At 37.9% G+C, this 22,787-nt stretch overlaps 1 protein-coding gene across 3 annotated transcripts in view; it reads left to right on the forward strand.

The window, feature by feature from the left end:
* LOC137075321 (diacylglycerol kinase beta-like) overlaps positions 1-22,787 on the forward strand; it is a 154,076-nt gene that overhangs the window by 102,960 nt on the left and 28,329 nt on the right. For all 3 annotated transcript variants that reach the window (XM_067443716.1, XM_067443715.1, XM_067443717.1), the window contains one exon: positions 11,839-11,903. In XM_067443716.1, coding sequence (XP_067299817.1) covers positions 11,839-11,903 — 65 coding nt within the window. The remainder of the gene's footprint in view (positions 1-11,838; positions 11,904-22,787) is intronic.

Raw genomic sequence — 22,787 nt, forward strand, 5'->3', positions numbered from 1 at the left:
CGACCAATAAAAGAAAAGTGTTTTTTATACAAAAAAAGTCAACCTTCAAATAATTATGTTCAGTTATGCACTCAATACTTGGTCGGGAATCCTTTTGCAGAAATGACTGCTTCAGTGCGGCGTGGCATGGAGGCGATCAGCCGGCAATGCTGAGGTGTTATGGAGGCCCAGGATGCTTCGATAGCGGCCTTAAGCTCATCCAGAGTGTTGGGTCTTGCGTCTCTCAACTTTTTCTTCACAATATCCCACAGATTCTCTATGGGGTTCAGGTCAGGAGAGTTGGCAGGCCAATTGAGCACAGTAATACCATGGTCAGTAAACCATTTACCAGTGGTTTTGGCACTGTGAGCAGGTGCCAGGTCGTGCTGAAAAACCAAATCTTCATCTCCATAAAGCTTTTCAGCAGATGAAAGCATGAAGTGCTGCGAAATCTCCTGATAGCTAGCTGCATTGACCCTGCCCTTGATAAAACACAGTGGACCAACACCAGCAGCTGATTGCGGTTTTGAGTAATGAACCAGGCTGGGAGTTTTTAAAAGCCTCAGGAATCTTTTGCAGGTGTTTAGAGTTAATTAGTTGATTCAGATGATTAGGTTAATAGCTCGTTTAGAGAACCTTTTCATGATATGATAATTATTTGAGATAGGAATTTGGGGTTTTCATGAGCTGTATGCCAAAATCATCAGTATTAATACAATAAAAGACCTGGAATATTTCAGTTGGTGCGCAATGAATCTAAAATATATGAAAGTTGAATTTTTATCATTAGATTATGGAAAATAATGAACTTTTATCACAGTATGCTAATTTTTTGAGAAGGACCTTTATATATATATATGTGTGTGTGTGTGTGTGTGTGTGTATATATATACACACACACACACACACACACACACACACACACACACACACACACACACACACACACACACACACACACACACACACACAAATTAGGCATAACATTCTGACCTGTGAATAACTGTTAGTGGGTGGGATACAGCGAGTGAACATTTTCTCCTTGATGTGTTAGAAACAGGAAAAACGGACAAGCTAAGGATTTGTGCAAATTTAACAAGGGCGATTTGTCATGATTGTGATGTGCAATTGTGATGGTTAGAAGACTGGGTCAGAGCACCTCCAAAACTACAGCTCTTGTGGGGTGTTCCCGTCAGCAGTGGTCAGTAGTCAGTATCTATCAAAAGTGTCCAAGTGGTGAACCGACGACAGGCTAATGGGCGGCCAAGGCTCATTGATGCACATGGGGCAGAGACCAAAAAATTGCCCATGTGGTCTGATCAAACAGATGAGTTGCTGTCACTTAAACTGCTCAAGAAGTTAATGCTGGTTCTGATAGAAAGTTTTCCGAATTCACAGAGTTCTTTGCAGTTTGTTGTGTATGGGGCTGCATAGCCGCAAACCGGTTAGGGCAGTGGTTTTCAAACCTGTCCTGGAGGACCCCCAGCCCTGCACATTTTATATGTCTCCCATATTTGGCACACCCACTTCAGGTTTTGCAGTCTCTACTAATGAGCTCATGAGTTGAATCAGGTGCGTTAGATGAAGGAGACATACAAAATGTGCAGTGCTGGGGGTCCTCCAGGACAGGTTTGAAAACCACTGGGTTAGGGTGCCCATGTTGATCCCTGTCCACCACCGAAAGTGCCAAAAGGGAGCACGTAAGCATCAGAACTGGACCACAAAGCAATGGAAGAAGGTGGCTTGGTCTGATCAGTCATGTTTTTTTTTTCACATTACGTGGATGGCCGGTGTGTGTGTGTCGCTTACCGGGGAACACATGGCACCAGGATGCACTATGGGAAGAAGACAAGCTGTCAAGGGCAGTGTGTTGCTTTGGGCAATGTTCTGCAAGGAAAACTTGGGTCCTGCCATCCATGTGGATGTTATTTTGACACGTAACACCAACCTAAGCATTGCTGCAGACCATGTACACCCTTTCATGGAAACGGTATTCCCTGGTGACTGCAGCCTCTTTCACCAACTTTTGCGCCCTGCCACAAAGCAAAAAGTTTTCCGTTCAGGATTGGTTTGTGGAGCACAACAACGAGTTTGAGGTGTTGACTTGGCCTCCGAATTCCCCAGATCTCAATGCAATCGAGCATCCGTGGGATGTGCTGAACAAACAAGTCCATTGAGGCCAGATACCACAGCACACCTTCAGGGGTCTAGTGGAGTCCATCTCCATCCCTCAATGGAGCAAGGCTGTTTTGGCAGTAGGTTATGTCTTAAGTGAACATAAACAGTTAAGACAATGCATGTGTATCAGTATCAGTACTTTGGATATGTGCATGTCTTAACATGACAGCAGCCTTATGTTCCTGCTGCTGTCTGTGTTTTTAATGTTAATCAAACAACAAAAGACATGGAAATCACTCCCTCCTCTTTGACTCAATAGCTTTTGTAGCTTTAATGATTAATCTTTATTTGATTTCTACAGTAAAGAATATGTGTAATGTTGTAATGTTATCTTTGCTCTATTTTATTTATTTGTGCTGTTGCTTGTAGTTTGATTATTTGTTCTTATATTAAATTATATTGTATTTATTTTTTTATTGACAGAATTGAACATGGCACATACCTTACCGAAACCATAACATTTTCAGTATTAAAAGATATGCTCTTAAAAAACTAAGACATTCTGGTTAAAGTTTGTCAATTACAAACAGATGTACTTTAAAGAGGCAGTAGTTTGTTCTGGTCAGGTTTTGTGTCTGACCAGCTGATGATACAGTGTGGTGGTTTGAAGAGGCTGGTTAATGCTGTCTATGAATGGACAATGGCTTTTACTGTGAACCCTGGGTCTTGTGATGGGGTGGACTGACTGTGCCATGTGGGTCCTTGTGTGGCTTGGCACTGAAGTTAGTTCTCACAAGACATCAATATAATATTTAAAAAAAAGACTTGTGAGTCAGACCGTTTCTTTTAAACTGTAGTGTGTAATTTTGGGATTTTAAAATACTGAGATAATGAGCATTATATTATAATTCACTCACCCTCATGTTGTACCAAACCTGTATGACTTACTTTCTTCTTTGGAGCATTATAAAATATATTTATGTCTCATAGTTTTGTGTACATACAATGTAAGTCATTGGAGTCCAATGTTGTTTGTGCCCCAGCATTTTTCAAAATACCTTCTTTTGTGTTCTACAGATTAAAAAAAAATCAGGTTTGAAATAATATAAGGGTGATTGAATGACAACAGAACATTCATTTTTGAGTGAAAAAAGTGTATCCCTAATTTTACACTGTAAACATCCACACATTGCTCTTCTTCTTTAAATTTCTGATATGAAAGTAAAGTTTGTCATACTGTATGATACTGACTGTTCATGAAATAATGATACCGTTACGGTACCCAATAACGTGTGCTTTGATGGTTCCAGTTGATTAGATTTCATTTTGATGCACAGTTCTGAGGATGAAGGCCGTATTGTAGGGTGGCGATGGTGTCTGAAATCACGATACTGTGGTGTTTGGTGCAGTGTGGCATGGCACTGGAGCAGAGGGACAGGGTGCTGGGAGTCCAGGAGGACAGGACAGATGGCTCGGCATTGGGCGCCACTGACACCTGAGTAAAGCAGTGCAGTGACTCATGCCCTGATGTAATCATTAGTAATGCTGTTTCAGCCTCCAACATTTTCCAGTCACTATCCATGAAGGTTGCCATGACGTTTGTGGTTTTCAGGCTGTTATCACCAGGGTTATATATTTCATAATTTGTGTCAGTGCTCATTTTCTCTTTAGCTAATCTAACAGCCATGTGTAAAAAAAAAAAAACAATGTTTAAGAGATGAAAAATGAAAAGTCATCATAATGCCATCATGCCGTCTCAGATGTAGACTTTCTTTCTTCTGTGGAACACAAATGTTGATTTTAAGAAAAAATAAGCTATTTCTGGAATCCATATAATGCAAATAGATGCATCATAGTTGATGCTTCAAGAGCCCTTCAAAATGATTGTGATGCACACGTGTTGTGCTACCTTTCTTGCATACGTTTCAGAATGTGCTTACGTCACACTTGGCAACAGGCTGATATGTAAGTCAAGTGTGAACTCATGAACCCTTGTTTGAGATTTGGCCAGCAGCGTGCCCATCTAATCTTCCAATCAACAGCCAACAGCCAGAGTATATAAACAGCTGCTTACCTCTTCTCGGTTTTGGCTGTTCCAGCATCCCACCACCTCCCCAAACTCCACCTTTATCTTAGGTACCTTGCCTTACATAATCATTAAGCCACTGTGGGGTTATATCACAGTTTGAGTTGAAGCTGCTTCATCAAGCCCCTCATCAGTGGACAGCAAGCCAAATAAGTTTAACCTAAATATCTTAAGATCATATGGGCAAAAGGTTTACTTTCTCACATACTCTTATCGTTTGTGTCAGAAGACATTGAATTATCCACTTGGGTCATTTGTTTTTTATTTTGGGGTCATTCTGGTTTACTATAGTGTTTGCTTTGTGTGTTTTTTGAAGGGTCAGCTTTGAGGGACCAATCTACTTTAAACTGTGGCACAGGATTTGAAATGCTGAGTGCGGATGTGAGAGGGAAGAAACTGATATGTGTATCTAATATCTTAGAAAAATGTGACATGTTCACCTGTCACTTCAGCCCTACACTTCCCAGCATCCTCCTTGGCATGCACTTCATAATCACAAAAACCTGCATCTGGTGCACCATCATCATCTCACCTATTTAAGCACACACCACACTACAGCTAGTTGTCCCTTCACGGTCATTTGAAGTGGACTGTTACCTTGCTTCCTTGTGAAGAGTCTCCGTTCCCTTCATTGTTGACCCTCCGGTGTTTTCTCTCCAGCTTTCCCTGCTGCGGTTCTCTCCTGCATCATCCCTGTCTTAGCGTCATCTGTGTCTGTCAAGCTGCCAACTTACCTGCTTTATACGACATGCTCAGTTGATGCAAATGAGCTTTCTGTTCACTGCCATCTCTCTATGTCTGAGTCTACTTCTGTAACAGTCACCTCTCGAAGCTGTAGATAATTAAAGTTTTTGCCATTCCAGCAAGGGCTCAATGTTTGGCCGGTTAGCATTATCCAGTTAGCCCAGTTGGTAGATGTCGTAACTACACCATCTGGACCCAAAAAGCAGCTTTCTCTTTTGACGACGGTCATTCAAAAGTTGCCAAATTTATTTATTTATTCATCTTTTAATTTATTCACTTTTTTATGTGAACTGCGTTTAGGATCATCGTCGTCAGTGATTGGATTGGGGCTGTGTGTGTTCTTTTGGAGTCATTTGCCAATTAATTTCTTCATTATTTTCCCTTCAATTTATTGGTTATATACACTTGCAGTTCAGGTGACTGGCCATAAACTTTCTTTGAACCTTCACTCCAAACAGCACCAGCTGCTAGAGGAGGGCAGTGCTTTACATGTGAACCTGATTTCTGAGACATCTTAGAATGGCATTGCAATCCTGCTGTGTGATCCAATTCACCCTGGAAAGAATCCTCAGGAGGAATTAAGGACAGCAAACACACCACGTCAGCAGCCATTAAGGACATCTCTCCATGGATCTCCAGGCCTAGGAGTTAAAATCGAATCACCTCTCTTGACATCAACAACTTATCTATGTGAGCCTCTCACTCTCCTCGTGGTGGGGGTGCTTGGAAAACTGTCCTGCTGCCACCATGTTCTCACTGCTGTGGTATCATGCACACCTTAATCTCCAGTGATGCAGTCAGTTCTGCCCTGTGACAGCAGTACTGGTTATGCTTAGTTTATAAAACATACAGAATGATTATTCATATATGTAAATATGCACCTCTTTAACATCAAGACATGGCAATGTAGCTGTTGTGAAAAAAACGAATGAAGCATGTCACAGTAGGACTCGTTCTCCTCTTCTTAATGTTTAAAGTTACTGGGCCGTCCAACTTGGCAACTTGAGAAGTGTTACATTTTTAACTAGGAAACTCATATTTACGATAATTCCAATTACATGTGAAGGTGGCATAATATAAGGGCTGAGGGAGTGATGGCAAATTTGAGATTTTTCTCACTTCTGACCAGTGTAATCAATCTTAAAGGGGGGAGAAGAGTCCGTATGGCCCGTACAAGGACATTCTGCCTTATCTGATGTCACATAAACCCATACTCGAAAAAAAATTCCGAAACTTATGAGAAACCGGGAGGAGTATTTTATTTTATTTTATACTTTAACAGTGTAAAAACTCATTAAACATCATTTCACATTCTTTATTTTTGTTGTAGTTTCCGTTAACAACTATAGAAGTTTACATGAATGGCAAATTCTGCTTCTGAAAACCTCCTGAAATGTGAAAAGGGTCCAGTCTGTCGTATTGTAATATGACTGTGATTTGGTTACGCCGGTTCAATCAGTAGCTAAACAAACAACCGTTTAAGAGATATATTCAATCTTTCATCCTTATCTATGTGATAAGAGTGTTTATTTTAGAGCCTGTCAGTCTGCGTGTGTGTATGCATGTGCATGCGTGTGTATTTGTGTGTATAGTACTGGCAAGGACTGAAGGTCAGGGGAAGTATCAGTGACAGGAAGTGTTTAGGTGCCAGAATCGGACCAGGTTACCACCATAATGAATGGCCGTGCTGAGTGACACCTGGCCAGTCTTAAAGTTAGAAGGAAAGCAGGACCCAACTCTCCATCCACCTCACACATGCACTCTAGAGGTGCATTCAGACAATATTCAAATAATTCACTCACACAGTTATGAGGACTTTCACACAAACGCACCTCAAGTCTCACGATAAGTCCCATATGCACCTGCTCCCACCGTGCTGACAGGAGCACAGATGGGCACTGACTCGGTACAGTGCTACAATAACCCGGTGTGGACACACCAATCACTGTGACCTGAATATCACCTCGCTTAATACCCTTCACCTCTTCACCCCAAAGATAGATGCTCTCCCAGGAGGACAATATCTGTTTTTGGACTGAATTAATTCTTGAACTTTAGATACAAATAAGTAGAAGCCTTCTAACTGTATATGATAAAAACCCTGAGGTGATATACAACCTTTACCCTGTTCAGATAGTGGAGGGGGGATGCCAAGAACAGTTAAGCCAGCAGTTCCATTCCATAGGGACATGATATGTCTTAGTGGAGGACATGGTGTCCTCCCGTAGTGCAAAGTTTGGGATAAATCATAACATAACACCTCAGAGGATTTTTGTATCTGGGCAGCTAAACATTTTGAAAAGAAACAATACATATGGGAATAATGTAAATCTGAACAAGAGCTTTCATTTATATCAATAATGTCATTCTGCCTTATATTAGATGCATGTAGGTCTAAGAAATATTGAATCTATTGAAGAAACAGATATTTTTGGAGTGAGTAGGAGACTCGGACATTTAAACAGCAAACCAAAACATGGCATGACAGTTGTGTGCTATTGTAAGGACATGAAAGGGAATTAAAATGCATCGCTAGAACAAACATCCCCACTATTTACAGAAGAGAATAGGTTGAAAAGTATGTGCATGTCTGATGTCATGTAGACAGGAATATTCCAGCCGTGTATCATATAAACGTCTTTTTAACCACTATATGGACAAAATCCCGAACCAGTAGTATTTCCGTTAATTATTTTGAATAGTTTTAGTTATATTGGAACCCACTGACTTTCATTGTTTGGACAAAAACACATATTTAACAATGTGTGCACGTGTGTCTGTATGTGCATGTGTGCGCGTGTGTGGAGCCTGTTAAACCATACACTTTCAGAAAAAATGCTGTCACTGGGGCGGTACCCTAAGGTACACAAATGAAAAGGTCCATCTTTGTACCTTACTTACCCGTAAATAGTACATATCAGTACCTTAAAAGGTACATATCAGTACTTTAAGAGTGTGTGTCAGTACCTTAAAGGTACATATTAGTACCTTTCGGTTTTGTAACTTAGGGTACCAACCCAGTGACATCAATGTACCTTTTTTCTGACAGTGTATGTTATGGGGACAAAATGTCCCCACAAAGATGGCAATATCCGAAATCCAAATTTTTTGCTCCCCATGAGGAAAACATCTTATAAATCATTCCAAGTGATGTTTTTTTAAAAAAAAGTTAAAATGCAGAATGTTTCCTGTGATGGGTAGGTTCAGGGCAGTGTAGGGGGATAGAATATACAGTTTATACAGTAAGAAAAAAACATTACGCCTAAGTCCCCATAAAAATGGAAACACAACCTCTCTCTGTGTGTGTGTGTATGTGTGTCTGTGCGTGTGTGTGTGAAAGAGTTAGTTAGGTTGTAATGCCACAGACCACAAAAGGAAACAGAAATGTCATTGGACGAGAGCAGTGCTTTTTAAGGACATGCTTCCTGGCTTTCATTTGTTGTGCTGCTCTTTAAAGCGAGGTATCATGCAGTGCCCATTCTGTGCCTTGGCGTTCACCGCAGTGATTGCGGTACAGTGCATTCTGCTCTCTTCTTATTTCACACATGTCAGTTTGTGAAAAACCTGCATGGACTTTCAGACCATTGAAAAAAAGTCTTATAGGTATTGTCTATTCTGTGATATTTTGACTGACTTCTGTGATACCGTAAGTGCACATACCCTTTGCGCAGAACGCAATTCATTGTAAGAGTGGTTTGGATATGTGCGGGATACGAGTCCACCCCCCCCCCCACACACACACACACACACACACACACACACTCTTCCTGTACCCTCTCCCATGTGACCGCCGCAGCACCTGCAAGCACGGGCAGGAAGCCAGCACAGGTGCTAACGTAGCATCGTCTGCTCGTGGCTTGATCGGCGTGCCAGCAGCTATCAAACCCTGAGAATCTCACACACACACACTTCCTCTCTGTCTGAGTGTGTGACACGGTGAGCACTGCAGTGTGCCGAGATCCATCGTTATATTACACAGCGAAACTCTGAGACAGGTGTTACGTGTGTGTGTGTGAATGTATTCAGGCTCAGGCCTAGTGAAGGATGTGGTGGCTTTGAGCTCTTCTGTCTTTTACATGTGCGCGTGTAAATATAGAAATAATCAGTTACGGTTGCAGTCCTGATTCATCAATTAGCTCTTCTGTTTGCGCACTGTTGCTTTGATTTTAATCAAGGCTGCTTCACTGACGGTGGATTCCGCTCTGGGTTGGTGCTGCAAAAGCAAACAACCTTTTAACTCGCTCTTTGATCTCTTATGCTCTCAGCCACCCTTAGGTCCGTACAGGCACAACTTCATATCGTTCAAGTTGACAGGATAATGGTATTGAAGTAGCTGATGTGGTTGTTTTGCAGAAAAGTATTTAGAACTGAATTTTTTTCTTTCATGGCGGTGCTTTTAATAATTAGTGTTTGCTAAGGCAATGGTTTTTTAAATGGTTTTAGTTGACAATGACACTTCTGTATTGTTATATAATTTATTTTCATGGCAGATTAGTTTTGAACCGCTTCCATTTCGGGAAAGTGTACACAGTACACGTCAAGTGTGTGGTCATGGTGCTTGATAACAATAATTAAAGGGTTAGTTCACCCAAAAATGACAATTCTGTCATTAATTTAAATTACTTACCCTAATGTCATTTGACACCCGTAAGACCTTTGTTCATTTTCGGAACACAAATGAAGATATTTGTGTTGAAATCCGATGGCTCAGAAAGGCCTCCATTGGCCACAATGACATTTCCTCTCTCAAGACCCATAAAGGCACTAAAAATGTGATTACAAAGTCCATCTCACTTCATTGGTTCTACAATAATTTTATTGAGCGACGAGAATAATTTATACAATATTATATAACTTATATAGTGATGGCCGATTTCAAAACATAGCTTTGAAGCTTCGAACCGCTGAATGAATCAGCGTATCGATTCATGATTCGGATCGCCAATGTCACGTGATTTCAGCAGTTTGGCGGTTTGACACACGATCCGAATCATGTATCAGGTCTTATCAGGTCTCAGGTGTTGAACAATATGAGGGTGAGTAATTAATGACGGATGTTTCATTTTTGGGTGAACTAACCCTTTAAATTATCTTCAGTAAATCCGTTTACTGTAATGTTTAAAACATTTACTTTTACATTGAAATTAATAAAATAAATAAGATCATTGATTTAACATGAATTGGCCCTATGCTGTTTCATAATAAGATAATTTATTAATGATTCCTCTTGCACAGGCAGCTGATAAGCACTTCTTCTTTTTTTCCCATGTATACTTACAATACCCCTCAACCTTTGTTTTTAGCTGACAAGTATTTGCTTCCAGGAATATGTCTAGAAAATCCCTGGAATGGTTTTGTTTAGGGAAACAATTATGCATAAGTATGATGAAGTGCTCACTAGTTTGACTGTTCATTTTCTGGTCTTCAGTGTCCTATTCTTTGGCCCTTCCCACCCCTCCCCCCATCATCTTCTGGCATTCCTGGAAAGCCTCTTTCCTGCCGATACCATCACTTGTGCATCCCGCTTCACTGTATTTATTTATTTTTTCATCAGGCACTCTAGTGCTGTGGCCCCATTTCCAGAATTGTGTACTTTGTCCAGCAGGCCTATCTGCACAATCATCTACCCCTCAGGCCACAGCAACAGAGCCAACAAACAGATCCCTCCCCCACAGCACATGAGCTCATGATGTGAAACAGGGGCCGTTAATACCTGAGAAGCTCTCGTTTTCTAGGCATGGCTATTTTTATTGCACCAATTTGAAATCTAGTGTGCAACTAAGGTTTCACTTTAACACTTTAATAGTATTATGTTCTAATGATGGATATTTTGACAATAAAAATAGGCAAAATGCTTGGTGAGCATGAGACTTCTTTCAAAAGCATTACAAATCTTACAGACCCCAAAAGTTTGTTGAAATACAGTCATGTTATAATGAACTGTTCAAAGTAAACAAAGCAGTGCAGTAATATAATAATTCCTCTTGATCCAAGTGCAATTCCACTGAAGTGCAAGGTAATAAAATGGTAAAACAATTTTTGTTCTACACTGTATAATAAAAAATTCTGGTCCCAATTGAAAATGTTCTAGTGACTGATTACATCTAATTTTTTTAGTTGGCCAAACTGAATTTCTGGGAATTAAATTGCATCAATTCACAGAAATTAAATTTGGCCAACTGAAAAATGTAGATGTAGTCAGTCACTAGAACATTTTCAATAGGGGCCTGAATTTTTTTTTCAGTGTAGATTTATCTATATTTCTATGCTATACAATGTTTTTGTTTTGGAACAAAAACATATTTTTAACTTGGCAAATAAGCAGAAAAAATAAGATATCTACATACATTTAAGGAGCACCTCAGGATGTGTGTTCCCTGCAAGGCTGATCCTACCAAAAAAAAAAAAAAAAAAATATATATATATATATATATATATATATATATATATATATATATATATATATATATATATATATATATATATATATATATATATATATATATATATATATATATATTAATATATATATATATATATATATTAATATTTAATGTTTATAGCATTGTTTGTTTTCAGAGGCTGTCTTTTAATTCTAATAATTTGTTGGAGTGTTGTTTTTATTTTTATGGAAATAATTAATTGACATTCCATAGAGAGTTAAACATTGATCAATGTCAACAGGGATGGCTGTGCCACATCGCCTGGGTCATGTCTGAACAGCTTTATGGCTGTGCTGTATGGCCCAAGGCCGCAGTTTCCCCTCAGTCCAGATTCTGAACACTTGATTTAGGAGGGGCGCTCCTTTAGCCATTCGACAGAATTGTCTGCAGCTAATTAGCCGGAGACAGTTTTATGTTTAGCAAAAAGAGGCAGTTAACCTGTTTCCTGTTTTCTGTGTCCCCTTTCAGGACGCATCCATAGCGCATCGCTTCCACTTAATGAGAGAAAAACATCCTGAGAAGTTTAACAGCAGGTAAGAGAACATGCTTGTACGTAAATGAGCATATGGAGAAAATGCAAATGAAAATTCATAATGCTTCGAAACTTCGGGAAGCTGTGTGTTGAAGTCGGCCTTCACTATATAAGTTGTTATTTAGTTGTTTTTTTTGTGCACAAAAACTAAACTATCAGGTCTTACGGGTGTTGAACGACACAAGGGGGAGTAATTAATGACTCAATTTTCAATAAAAACTGCAGATTAATGACACACGTGAAAATAAATGAGAAATTGTGATGCAAGTTTGAGGTAACATCCAAGAGGGAACAAAAGCCTACTGAGTTTTCATCTAAATCAAGCAATGACAAACATTGAACAATGCGACTTGGTTTTAAATTCTGCTGAGTCATGCAGCATAACCAAAATGTAGGCCTTTTTATCCTCTATATAAGTTAGGTTTCACTTACTGCATCATGAGCAGACTTCCACTCTTTTTGAATTTTAGCATCTTTGACTTGGGTCTAAACACAGTCTGGCTTTTCTCTGTCAATTTGGTGTCCTCGGATCCACATAATTTCAAATGGAAGTTTCATTATTTGACCTTCAAAAAGAGATTTCTTTTTAGTGCAAAAATCACCATTCAATGTTATTTGCCTTTTCAATCTGCTTGTGCCGGTGTCAGATCTAGCACAATGTTAGCTGCCTGACTGTTTTGATTTCTTTGCTAACTCAAGTAGTCTGTTTGAATAGACTTTCTTAATTAAATATATTATGCAACGCAGCTCTGCCTCATCAGTTGTCGGTAAACTGGTCATGTATTCCAGTGTTAATTTTGACAGCAAATTTTGATTTAGTTTAAAGGGTTAGTAAAACACGATTTCACTTTTCTAACTGTAAAAAAATACAAACGCAAAAATACACGAAATAGAGCTCAATTCACTTTTTTTTAAACATCTATATTTTTATAATATGTATAATGTATAATATTTCTGTTTTAGCTAGTATATCAGGTTAAAGGGATAGTTTACCCAAAAATGTTTACTGAAAATTCTGTCATCATTTGCTCACCCTCAAGTTGTTCTAAACCTGTATGAGTTTCTTTGTTCTGCTGAACACACACAAAAAAAGATATTATGAAGAATGTTTGTAACAAAGCAGAGAGAGCAACCACTGACTACCATAGTGTTTTTCCCTACTATGGTAGTCAATGTTTGCTCTATTTGCTTGGTTACAAACATTCTTCAAAATATTTTCTTCTGTTCAGCAGAAAAAAAGAAACTCATAAAGATTTGGAACAGAGTAAATACTGACAGAATTTTCATTTTGGGGTAAACTATCCCTTTAAGCTAGAACTTCGAATGAGTTTCAGTTTATTTTATTTTTTATTTCAGCTAACATTTATTTAATTTCAAGTAATTAATATTAATGGTTTTAGTTAACTATTATAACCCTGCTACTTTATTGAATAATATGTGTCGAATACTTTTCTTAGGCCATTTGTTTTGAATACTCATCTTTTTCTCTCCGTTTTGGCCTTCGACGGAAATGTAGCTTTTTGAAAACGCTCTCCGAATCGAATACATTTAAAAACGCTGTCTTTGCGTTGAAGTGTGAACTGTGAAGACGGAGGTATTTGAAAACGATGAGGCATGTTTAGTCATGTGACACTTACTGTACCAATAGATGTGTATGTTTATACCACTGCTGTGCCAGTTATGTGCTATTCACTTTCACACAATTGCTAAAATATGTTACTTTGCACACTTCACATCACAGTCCTGCAAGAATGACAGAAAATGTACTTGCATGTGCTGTCCTGTGGAAAAACACAGGAGTTGTGTTTTAGACCCAAACATAATAATGGTTGACTGAGGTCTGGACGCATCAGTGAATAGTGAGGTATTTTGCTAAATAAAATGATCCTTTTTGACCCTGACTTTATGATGTCTGTATCATCTCAGTGAGCTTTTATGAGGTTTAACGCATGCGCAGGAAGTTGAATTGGGCGTTTATTGATTTTTCAGTGTGGATGAGAAACTTTTGGAAAACATCAGTGTGGATAGATTTGAAAACTCAGTTAAAGCTTCTCTTTTAAGTTCAGATGAGGAAGATAAAATATGCATTGTTTAACTTTAGAGTATCCATTTACAGTGGTAGGGTAGAAAAAAAAGATATGGTCTTATTTGAACCCTCTACTATTATCTACACTCAATTGTGTAATTTTATGTAAGGAGGAGAGAGAAATGCTTCAGATGATCTGGTAGAATGGGTTATGATGACGTTAGCGAGGCAATTCAGCATTCAGACAGTAGTGAAATCGTCTTTGCTCTGAGATATTTGTAGTTTACAATAAGCCTTCATCAGTCTTTCAGCAATAAAAGGATAACTGCTAAAACTGACCCTAGAACAGCACTTTGGGTCAACTCTAACAGCTCCATAAAATATGTTTTATCTTAAGAAAAAGTCCCTCAAAGCCCCTGGTGCACTTTACAGTAGCCATTCCCAGCTCCCTTTGATGTGGATCTCTTTCAAGTCTGTTGTACTGTTCTCCATTCTCTTGGTTGATGCCTCTATTGAGAAATGCTGTAAAAAGCTTACGTAGCCCTTGGCCGCCAAGTGCTCTGAAAGAATGAGGCTTTTTGTTTAGCATCAGTGGTCCTGCTTGGTAACACTCCAGGCATTTTAGGTTGCCATTAATTTTTTCACCAAAGTAACTCAATAAGGCAGCACAAATATTGAAATGTATGTAACAGTTGTTGGTTGCATAATCTAATATGATTGGATGAATCTAATGCTCCAAGAGCGCTAGTATTAAAGGTTCAATGTGTCATATTTATGAGGATCTACTGACAGTAAGGAAAAATACTACACATAACTATTATTATGTTTCCAGTGGAGTAAAATGACCTTATATAATATGCCGTTGTTATTATTACCTTAGAACGAGCCATTTCTATCTACATACACCACAGTTTCCCTTACAGTGAAATCGCCATTTTGCATCATCATGTTTCCACAGTAGCCCTAAAGAGACAAATTTCTCTACAGAGCGCTAGTCACTCTCTGCTCTCTCCGACGACCTGTCCTGTGTCAGCCCCTGTAGATTCTTTATGGGCTTAGAAAGTGTGGGCTGAGACTTGGGGGATGCAATTCACTTCAACGCTAGATGTTGCTAAAATTCACACGCTACACCTTTAAGGAATACTGTAATTCATGAAGGATATAATACCAGTAATATAATACCTGTATACAGTACGTCAATACTGGATATTTAATTGTTCATGCTTCTTTTGTTGTCATGTTAACAGATGACCTTTTGGATAATCTAACAATCACCTAAAGTTCATCTTTAAAAGGCTAATAATTTGATTACACTGTAATGTAATCATCAGCCAAACTAAAAATGAATATCCATCTGCCATACTTTACATTATAAGGTTGTGATGCCTAAAATAACTTTTCAATATAAATATAGTATGGTATTTTAATATCAGCCATTTATAGATTATCAACCAAACCATAAAAGTAATTTTTGGTTTATCTATTATCAGGCAGAATTTTAAAATCAGTGCAATCCTGCTGTTTGTATCGCACCACTTATAAGCTTTTAGTCGACTGACCTTCACAGCAGCACCATCTTTTTCAGATGGAATGCAAGTGAGGCTGTGAGGGATAGACACATCTCTACATTTGTTTTGTTAGTGTTTTTGTATTGTTCTGCTGACAAAATATTTTTCCAAGAAATTTCAGTAGACAAAGAAATAATCCAGACAACATGATCTGTGGAAAAGTATACACTCTAAAAACTTATACTATGATTTACTCAATTTTTTTAGTGAAACATTTTTACACTAAAAAAATTGAGTACATTTTAAAGCAGTGAAATCAATTATAGACACCATATGAACTGAGTAAATGTAAGTAAAAAAATTAAGTAGATCTGAGTAACTGCATTTGTTACATTAACAAATTCAATTAAGTAGAAAAAATTGGGTAAAAAGCATTTAAAAACCAATATTTATGACTAATATGAACAGCTTTTATTTATGAGTATTACTAACTTGTATAGTATAACTTCAATTTCCTCTAAACCTTTGTAAAATACTCCACAGTCCACACAAACACACTTATACATGACATGGCCTTTATTGTCGATGAGTAACGTTACGTTACAGCAATAACGTTACAGCAGCATATATGACTGTTTTGACAAGAATAACAGTTATTTTACAACATTTAAACTCATGTAACAAACATTTTAGAAGTAAAAATTAAACATTTAAAAGTAATTCAAGTGTAATCAACCGGTCTGTTATCCCATTTCCACCGTATCAGCGCTGTTTCTCGAGCCTGAGATGGACAAACGTTAGCGGTCTGCGGGTGGACTTTGAACTTGAGACCGCTGTCCTGCGTTTCATTCCTAGCTGAAAGATGCTGCGAGGCGCCAGACTCCATAACCTGACAATAAATAAACAGTGCCCAGTTTTAATAAGATTTTATCATCCAAATTCATTATCTTTACGAATTAAAGTTGTGTGTTTTGAGCAACACAGCAGGCGTTTCAAAGACCAACGCCACACGTTAACTTAAGGTGACTCACACTGTCCCTGTATGTTGTTTTGAATTAAATAAAATGCCTTTTAGCACAGTAATGATTATTTAGATAAAAAACAAAACATACAAACCTGAATTTCACAGAGGAAATGCCCCAATTCTGCGACGCTGAGAAGAGAAACTGCTCTGGTGACTGACTGAGGAGAATTCAAATATCCGCACTCACTCAAGCGTCGAGCTGTCGTCACGTCAGGGGGTGGGGGAGGGGTGCATTGTTTTAATCGAGTAAACTTACTCAATTTCTTCAGTGTGTGTTAAATATTAATAATCTTAATTTTAATTAAGTAATATTTGTGGTTCTTGAAACAGATCGGTTTAATTCTCCATTCTCAAATATTTTGAAATAAATTTCACAAATGTATTAAGTATATTTAAAATAAAGAATTGGTTATTTGAATACTAAATTATTTTAGTGAAAAAAACTTAAATATAACTATAAATTTTTGACAAAATTAACTGTTTGGATTTTTAGTCAATTATTTTGGTATGTTTAACTAAAACCATCAAGTAAATGATATTGAGAGATTTTATTAAGTTAATAAGGTTAATTATTACTGTGATATTTACTACGCCACTGAATTATTTTTTAGAGTGTAAGTGATCTTGGAGATTTATACAGCTTTTTAAAGCAGATGCCATTGAAAACACTGCAAGTCTATACTTCGCAGCCTCGCTTTCTGTGCTGACTCTTCGAACACCAATCATGATTAAAGGACCAGAACTAACTGCTGTATAATGCTTAAGTGATTATAAGTTATTTAACTGAATGTTAGGCATTTTCTAGCGCCTTTCTGCTAACAGAATCTGAAAAACTGTGCCACATGAAGTATATTTGAGTGTCAGTGATACATCCGGTAGATCATATTCATGATGTGACAGAGAATGGGTCCTGTGTACAGAGCTCTGCTGTAAAACGCTGGATGCTGGGGTTACATAAAGATGGATCACAGCCACCATCACTCAGTTTACCATATAAGAGTGAGAACCTGTCACGACAGCACAGCTTTTTTAATGACTTTTTTTTAAAATAAGTCCCTAATGACTCATACATGATCTGAATTATGGAACCTGCCTGGCTGAATTAACTAAGTTAAGTTAATGTTTCAGTGGTTCATAATTCATGAGTCTTGCACAGCGCATTAAAAGTGTTGCAGTGTGATGCCAAACATCCTGTGGTTTCCCCACAGTGCCGGGTTTCTAGTGTCCTTCATTGCAAGCTTCGTTCAAACGTGGCTCATTTGCAGTTAAGTGATTGACGGACAGAGAGACCAAAATAAGAATAATGGAATTATGTCCTCAGCCTATTTAAATCTTTCAGTCTTTAATCCCAGAGTGAGTCACCCAGAAACATAATATAAAACACTGCCAAGCCAAATGCTTCATCTGCTTTGCTTTTGTTCTGCAGATTTAGAATAGCTAGCCAGTGCATCTGCCAATCTATGGCTTTCTAATGAGGGCTGTGCTCAGTGTTTTTAGGATTTGAGAATGCGCTCTCAGAGGCAGCGTGCCAACAGATGGTACATAAATGATGGTTGCCATGGAGTTGAATGATTTATCCTCAGTGAACCTGTTCATGTGACATGTTTCTGTCCACTTGTTATATTTCACTCCTATGGAAACATAGGCACCCGGAAAACGGCATAACGATGCACTTGGTTCAAAATCCAGTTTAAAATTGAATGCAAATCCCTTACAAGCGTGTTTATATATACATGCATGTGTTAACATCCACACGCATTCCTACAGTGACGCGTGATACGCAACGGGGGAAATACGTGTGACTTCTCTCGCCCCAGTGCTCAGTGATCTGCGTCAGTAGTCGGTCTACAGGGAACCCGCAGCCCAGGTGCTAATGACCGCGAATGCACAATGGACCCGAGCCTCTGTGTCCGCTCCTCCCAACGGGGCAGCCAGAGGAAGTTTTGGATTAAGAGGTGTCAAATTGCCCTATAGAAAAGAAAAAAGCCTTCTAAGATGCCTTTGTCTTTTGCATTAAAATAACAATGATGACTCTGTGGACGGTCAGATTCTCAAGCAAACAATGGCAAGAAGATGAGAGGTAGGGCTGAACACAGAGTCAGGGCACATGGGGGGGGGGGGTGGATTACATATCATGGTGAATATCATGGTGAATTACATTCCCACACTTTTTTCTTTGGTTTAGTAATGTTTTCTTTTAAAGACCAATTTCAAACTATTTTATTGGCATGACTGTTTTGTATGCAATGGAACATAAAAAATAAGGTTCAACAGAAAAACTGAAAAAATAAGGTTCATGTAATGGTGATAAAAAAATCTTAAAAATCTAATAATAATGCATTCAATATTAATGACATTACAGAACATTAAGCCACCACTGTCAGTAGAGAATATATATGATAAAAAATAAATGAAATCCATTTGAGGCTATCTCAATATTTTATTATGTGTTTAAAGGAGTGGTAAAACACATTCTATCGAAGGCTTGATTGTGTTTGCACTCTAACATGTGCTTCGTTTTTTTTTTTAAATCATTATTTTTCATTATTTCATTATTTGGTTTGCAGAGCCAAGCAGCATTGTCATTTGTTTACTTCCTTGCTACACCATACAATTAGCAGTACGAACTATTATAGGAACACACATTGAAGAAAAATAAATGATACTTACAGGTTGTGGCCCGTTTTTAAATTTGGAACTGCTCCATCTTTCAAGACAAGCCGATGTGCGAATCCTGCATTGAACGTGCGACGATTGGGGAAGCTTTCCTCCGTAAAGTGTGCAGCAGCAAGATTTGGGTAATAATTATCAGGGGCCGAGTTAAAAATTTTAACCATTGATCCCTAACTCCCCCATCCCTAGGAAGGCTGAACAAAGTGGACCTGAAATCCGGATGAAAATAACAATGTTTCGTCGGCATTGCGGCAACACCACAACAACTCTTCTACACAGCAATAAAAAATGGCCATGTCCCCCTTATTTAATATTCTCGGAGCAGGGGTTTATGTAATTATTGGGGCTGGTGATGTCAGCAACCCTGAAGGAATGACTTTAGTCCCTACCGGCCGTTTGCTGAAGTCCTTAAAAATGGATTTCTTTAAAAGCAAATATCTCCCTTTGCTTTATACTTTGAGTGTTGTAACCTTGCAGATGTTGTTTATGTTCAAACAGCAACATTACACACTAGCTAAAGTTAGAAAATTGAAATTGTGTTTTACCACCCATTTAAAGTGGTAGCAATAATTGTCCTAACCATCTTACCCCCTAAAATAATATCCCTAAACAATATTATTATATATTCCAATGCCTTGTCATATTCACTTGCCATTGGTTGTGCAGTGCCAGCCATTAAAGCTCTACTGTATTTTATAATGGTAAAATGTGCTAGAGAAAAAAAACTCAGTTGAATTATTAATGTTGATGAGGATTTGAACTTTTCTGAATTAATCTTTCACAATAACTTTGTATGCAGCTGTCAGTGAGTTGTGGGGGTTGCATTAAAACGCATTCATTTCTGCCTCAAAGAGCCATTGATTGATTATCAGCATGTAACTCAGCATGCAAGTGGCCGACAGGCAAGTCAGTTAGACTACTGTATTTTCACATTGATCTGTGAAATGCATTGGGGTTTCACCATGTGCTGTTTGAGGTCAGGTAGATGTCCTTTTTACTCTACAGCTTATTTGCAACATAACAATACCAAATACAGCATTAAACAGGCCATTAATTTGTCTGCTATGGCTCCTCATTTGTTCTACGGTAAAACATTAGTGTTTTTATCTTATTTTAATTTTAATTTAAAAAAAATTATGATTGTTTTTTGCAGACAATTTACAAGTTCATACTAAATAGTACATTTTTGTGTGTGACAGGTACTTTTGCAGGTAGCTGAAAGACACTTTTGGGTGAATAAGCCTAAAAGAGCATTTTCTGTTCTTCTGTAAGTTTTAAAATATATCAGGGTCTTTATAACGGAATTTTTGATCATTTAATGTCATTTGTTCAAAATTGCACATAAATCTTGCATTATGTAATACAGTAGAGAGATAGAAACTAATATATTATTGAATGAATAAAAATACTTCTTTCGTGAATTTATCCCCACCAGTCTCCCATCAATTTTCCCTTTCCTTGTTAAATTTGTTGATTAAGGTAATAAATGTCATGAGATGAAACTGTACGGTTGCAACACCTCCTCTGATCATGTGACCGGGAGGAAAAGGCCAAATATGGTCCTGACCCAAGCTGCCGCCTGTCTGCTCAGCATGTGAGCATGTGTTTCATAACCCCTGAGAAGGTGTTTAGGTTATGTCTATGTGAGTAAGAATGTTTGTGTACTGTGTGTGTATGCATTGGTCAATTGATTGTGTATTTTAGTGCAAGGACCTTATGCGTGCGTGGGTGTGCGTGTGCGCAAATCCCTCCGCGTGCACATATGTGTGTGTGCCGGGGCTCAGCAGAAGCCCAGCGTGGCTGTGTTCTGGAACCTGTTGTTCCCTGCTGCTCCATGCTCATGGTGGGGAGGGATAAATATATGCTTCCCTTCCTCACTGTCTCTGGCTGCTGCCAATAGAGCAGCCCGACAGAACGTACCCCCTGCCCTGACCCTCCTTCACACTTACACACACACACACACACCCTTGCTTTGGAAGAGCATGAGCTACCTGGAGTTATAGAGCTATAGCTGAATATAGACTGAACTAACTGCTGTAGCAACAAACAAAATAAATAAATTATATAATATTTAAATAAATAAATATTATAATTTATTTATAGTAATAATTATTATTATTATTCATTTTATTGAATAATATGAGCTGTGATTGACTATATTTTATTATTTACAAAGTGTCTTTCAAAAGCAGTAAGTCAGATCGACAAATTAACTAATAACAGAAAATGACTGGAATTCAAAAATGTATATTTTATGATTAGTTGGTTATTATTTTTATTATTATTATTATTATTATTATTATTATAGTTTGAACTGTAACATCTTTATTGAATAGTTGTTATCATAATATTAAAAAGTATTATTTTCCATTTTATTTTTATAACATTGTTCACAAAAAAGTGCTTTGTCAGAAAAGATTAGTCAGACCAAGAAATAGAATAATAAGAGATTACTAATACATTTATATTAAAAAATATATATAATACGGTATACTATAATATAATTATTTTATATATTATGTTATGTTATATTATTAAGATATTATTATTAATATTTTATTATTATTTAGATATGTTATAATGAAAAATGATGTTATCATATTTGTATAACATTATTAGTAATGTTTATAATGTTATTAATGTTGTTGCAAGTGTTTTCAAAGTACTTTCCAGTGTACTTTCCAGAATTAATGAACGATCTGTCGAATCAAATCTGTTCTGATGGAAAGCAGTCACATTGATCCATCTGACATGATGCTCAGCCTTGCCAGATTACAGTGGGGATGTTCACACTGCAGTCTTTCTTCTCTTGTTCCCATCACAAGAGGTTCATCACATCTTATCTTTAACCCCCAAATGCCCTCCTCCCTCTGCAGCACCCCCGTCCTTAAAATCACTCCCATTTGAGCTGTCAGTCAAAGGGTGTATCAGAGTCAGGATCAGCAGGATAAGGACTGAGCTGCGTTGTGACTGATTGCCACAGTGATACCAGGGGCAGCAAGCTCACAGGTCAAAAAGTCATCAGTCTCTGAAGGGATTATGGGAGATGGTTATCTTAGTCCGATGACCAACAGGGTGTGTGATTGCGTTTGAGGAATGTTTTGGCTAATTCAAAGATTCGCTGACCCTTACCATCTACATCTCAACATGCCAATCCAGATTTTGAGCACAACGCTAGTCTAGACCATTTTAGCATCGCATTTTAAATCTAGTCGGCCTCTTGATGCAGTTTGAATGCTCACTTTAGTCAGGCCTAGCCAGCACAGAGAAAACAAACTTAAAGGGTTAGTTCACGTGTGGATGTTAACACATGCATGTATATATAAAATGAAAATTCTGTCATTAATTACTTACCCTAATGTCGTTCGACACATGTAAGACATCTGTTCATCTTCGGAACACAAATGAAGATATTTTTGTTGAAATCCGATGGCTCAGAAAGGCTTTCATTGACACAATGTCATTTCCTCTCTCAAGACCCATAAAAGGCACTAAAGACGTTGTTACGAAGTCCATCTCACTACAGTGATCCTACAATAATTTTATTGAAGGAAAAAATTGTATTGTGTGCAAAATAACTAAATAACGACTTGCAACGACAATGTTTCGAACGGTTATTAATCAGCGTATTGATGATTAATATGATTCGGACGC

This window comes from Pseudorasbora parva, chromosome 5, assembly GCF_024679245.1.
Source record: "Pseudorasbora parva isolate DD20220531a chromosome 5, ASM2467924v1, whole genome shotgun sequence".
NCBI lineage: Eukaryota > Metazoa > Chordata > Actinopteri > Cypriniformes > Gobionidae > Pseudorasbora > Pseudorasbora parva.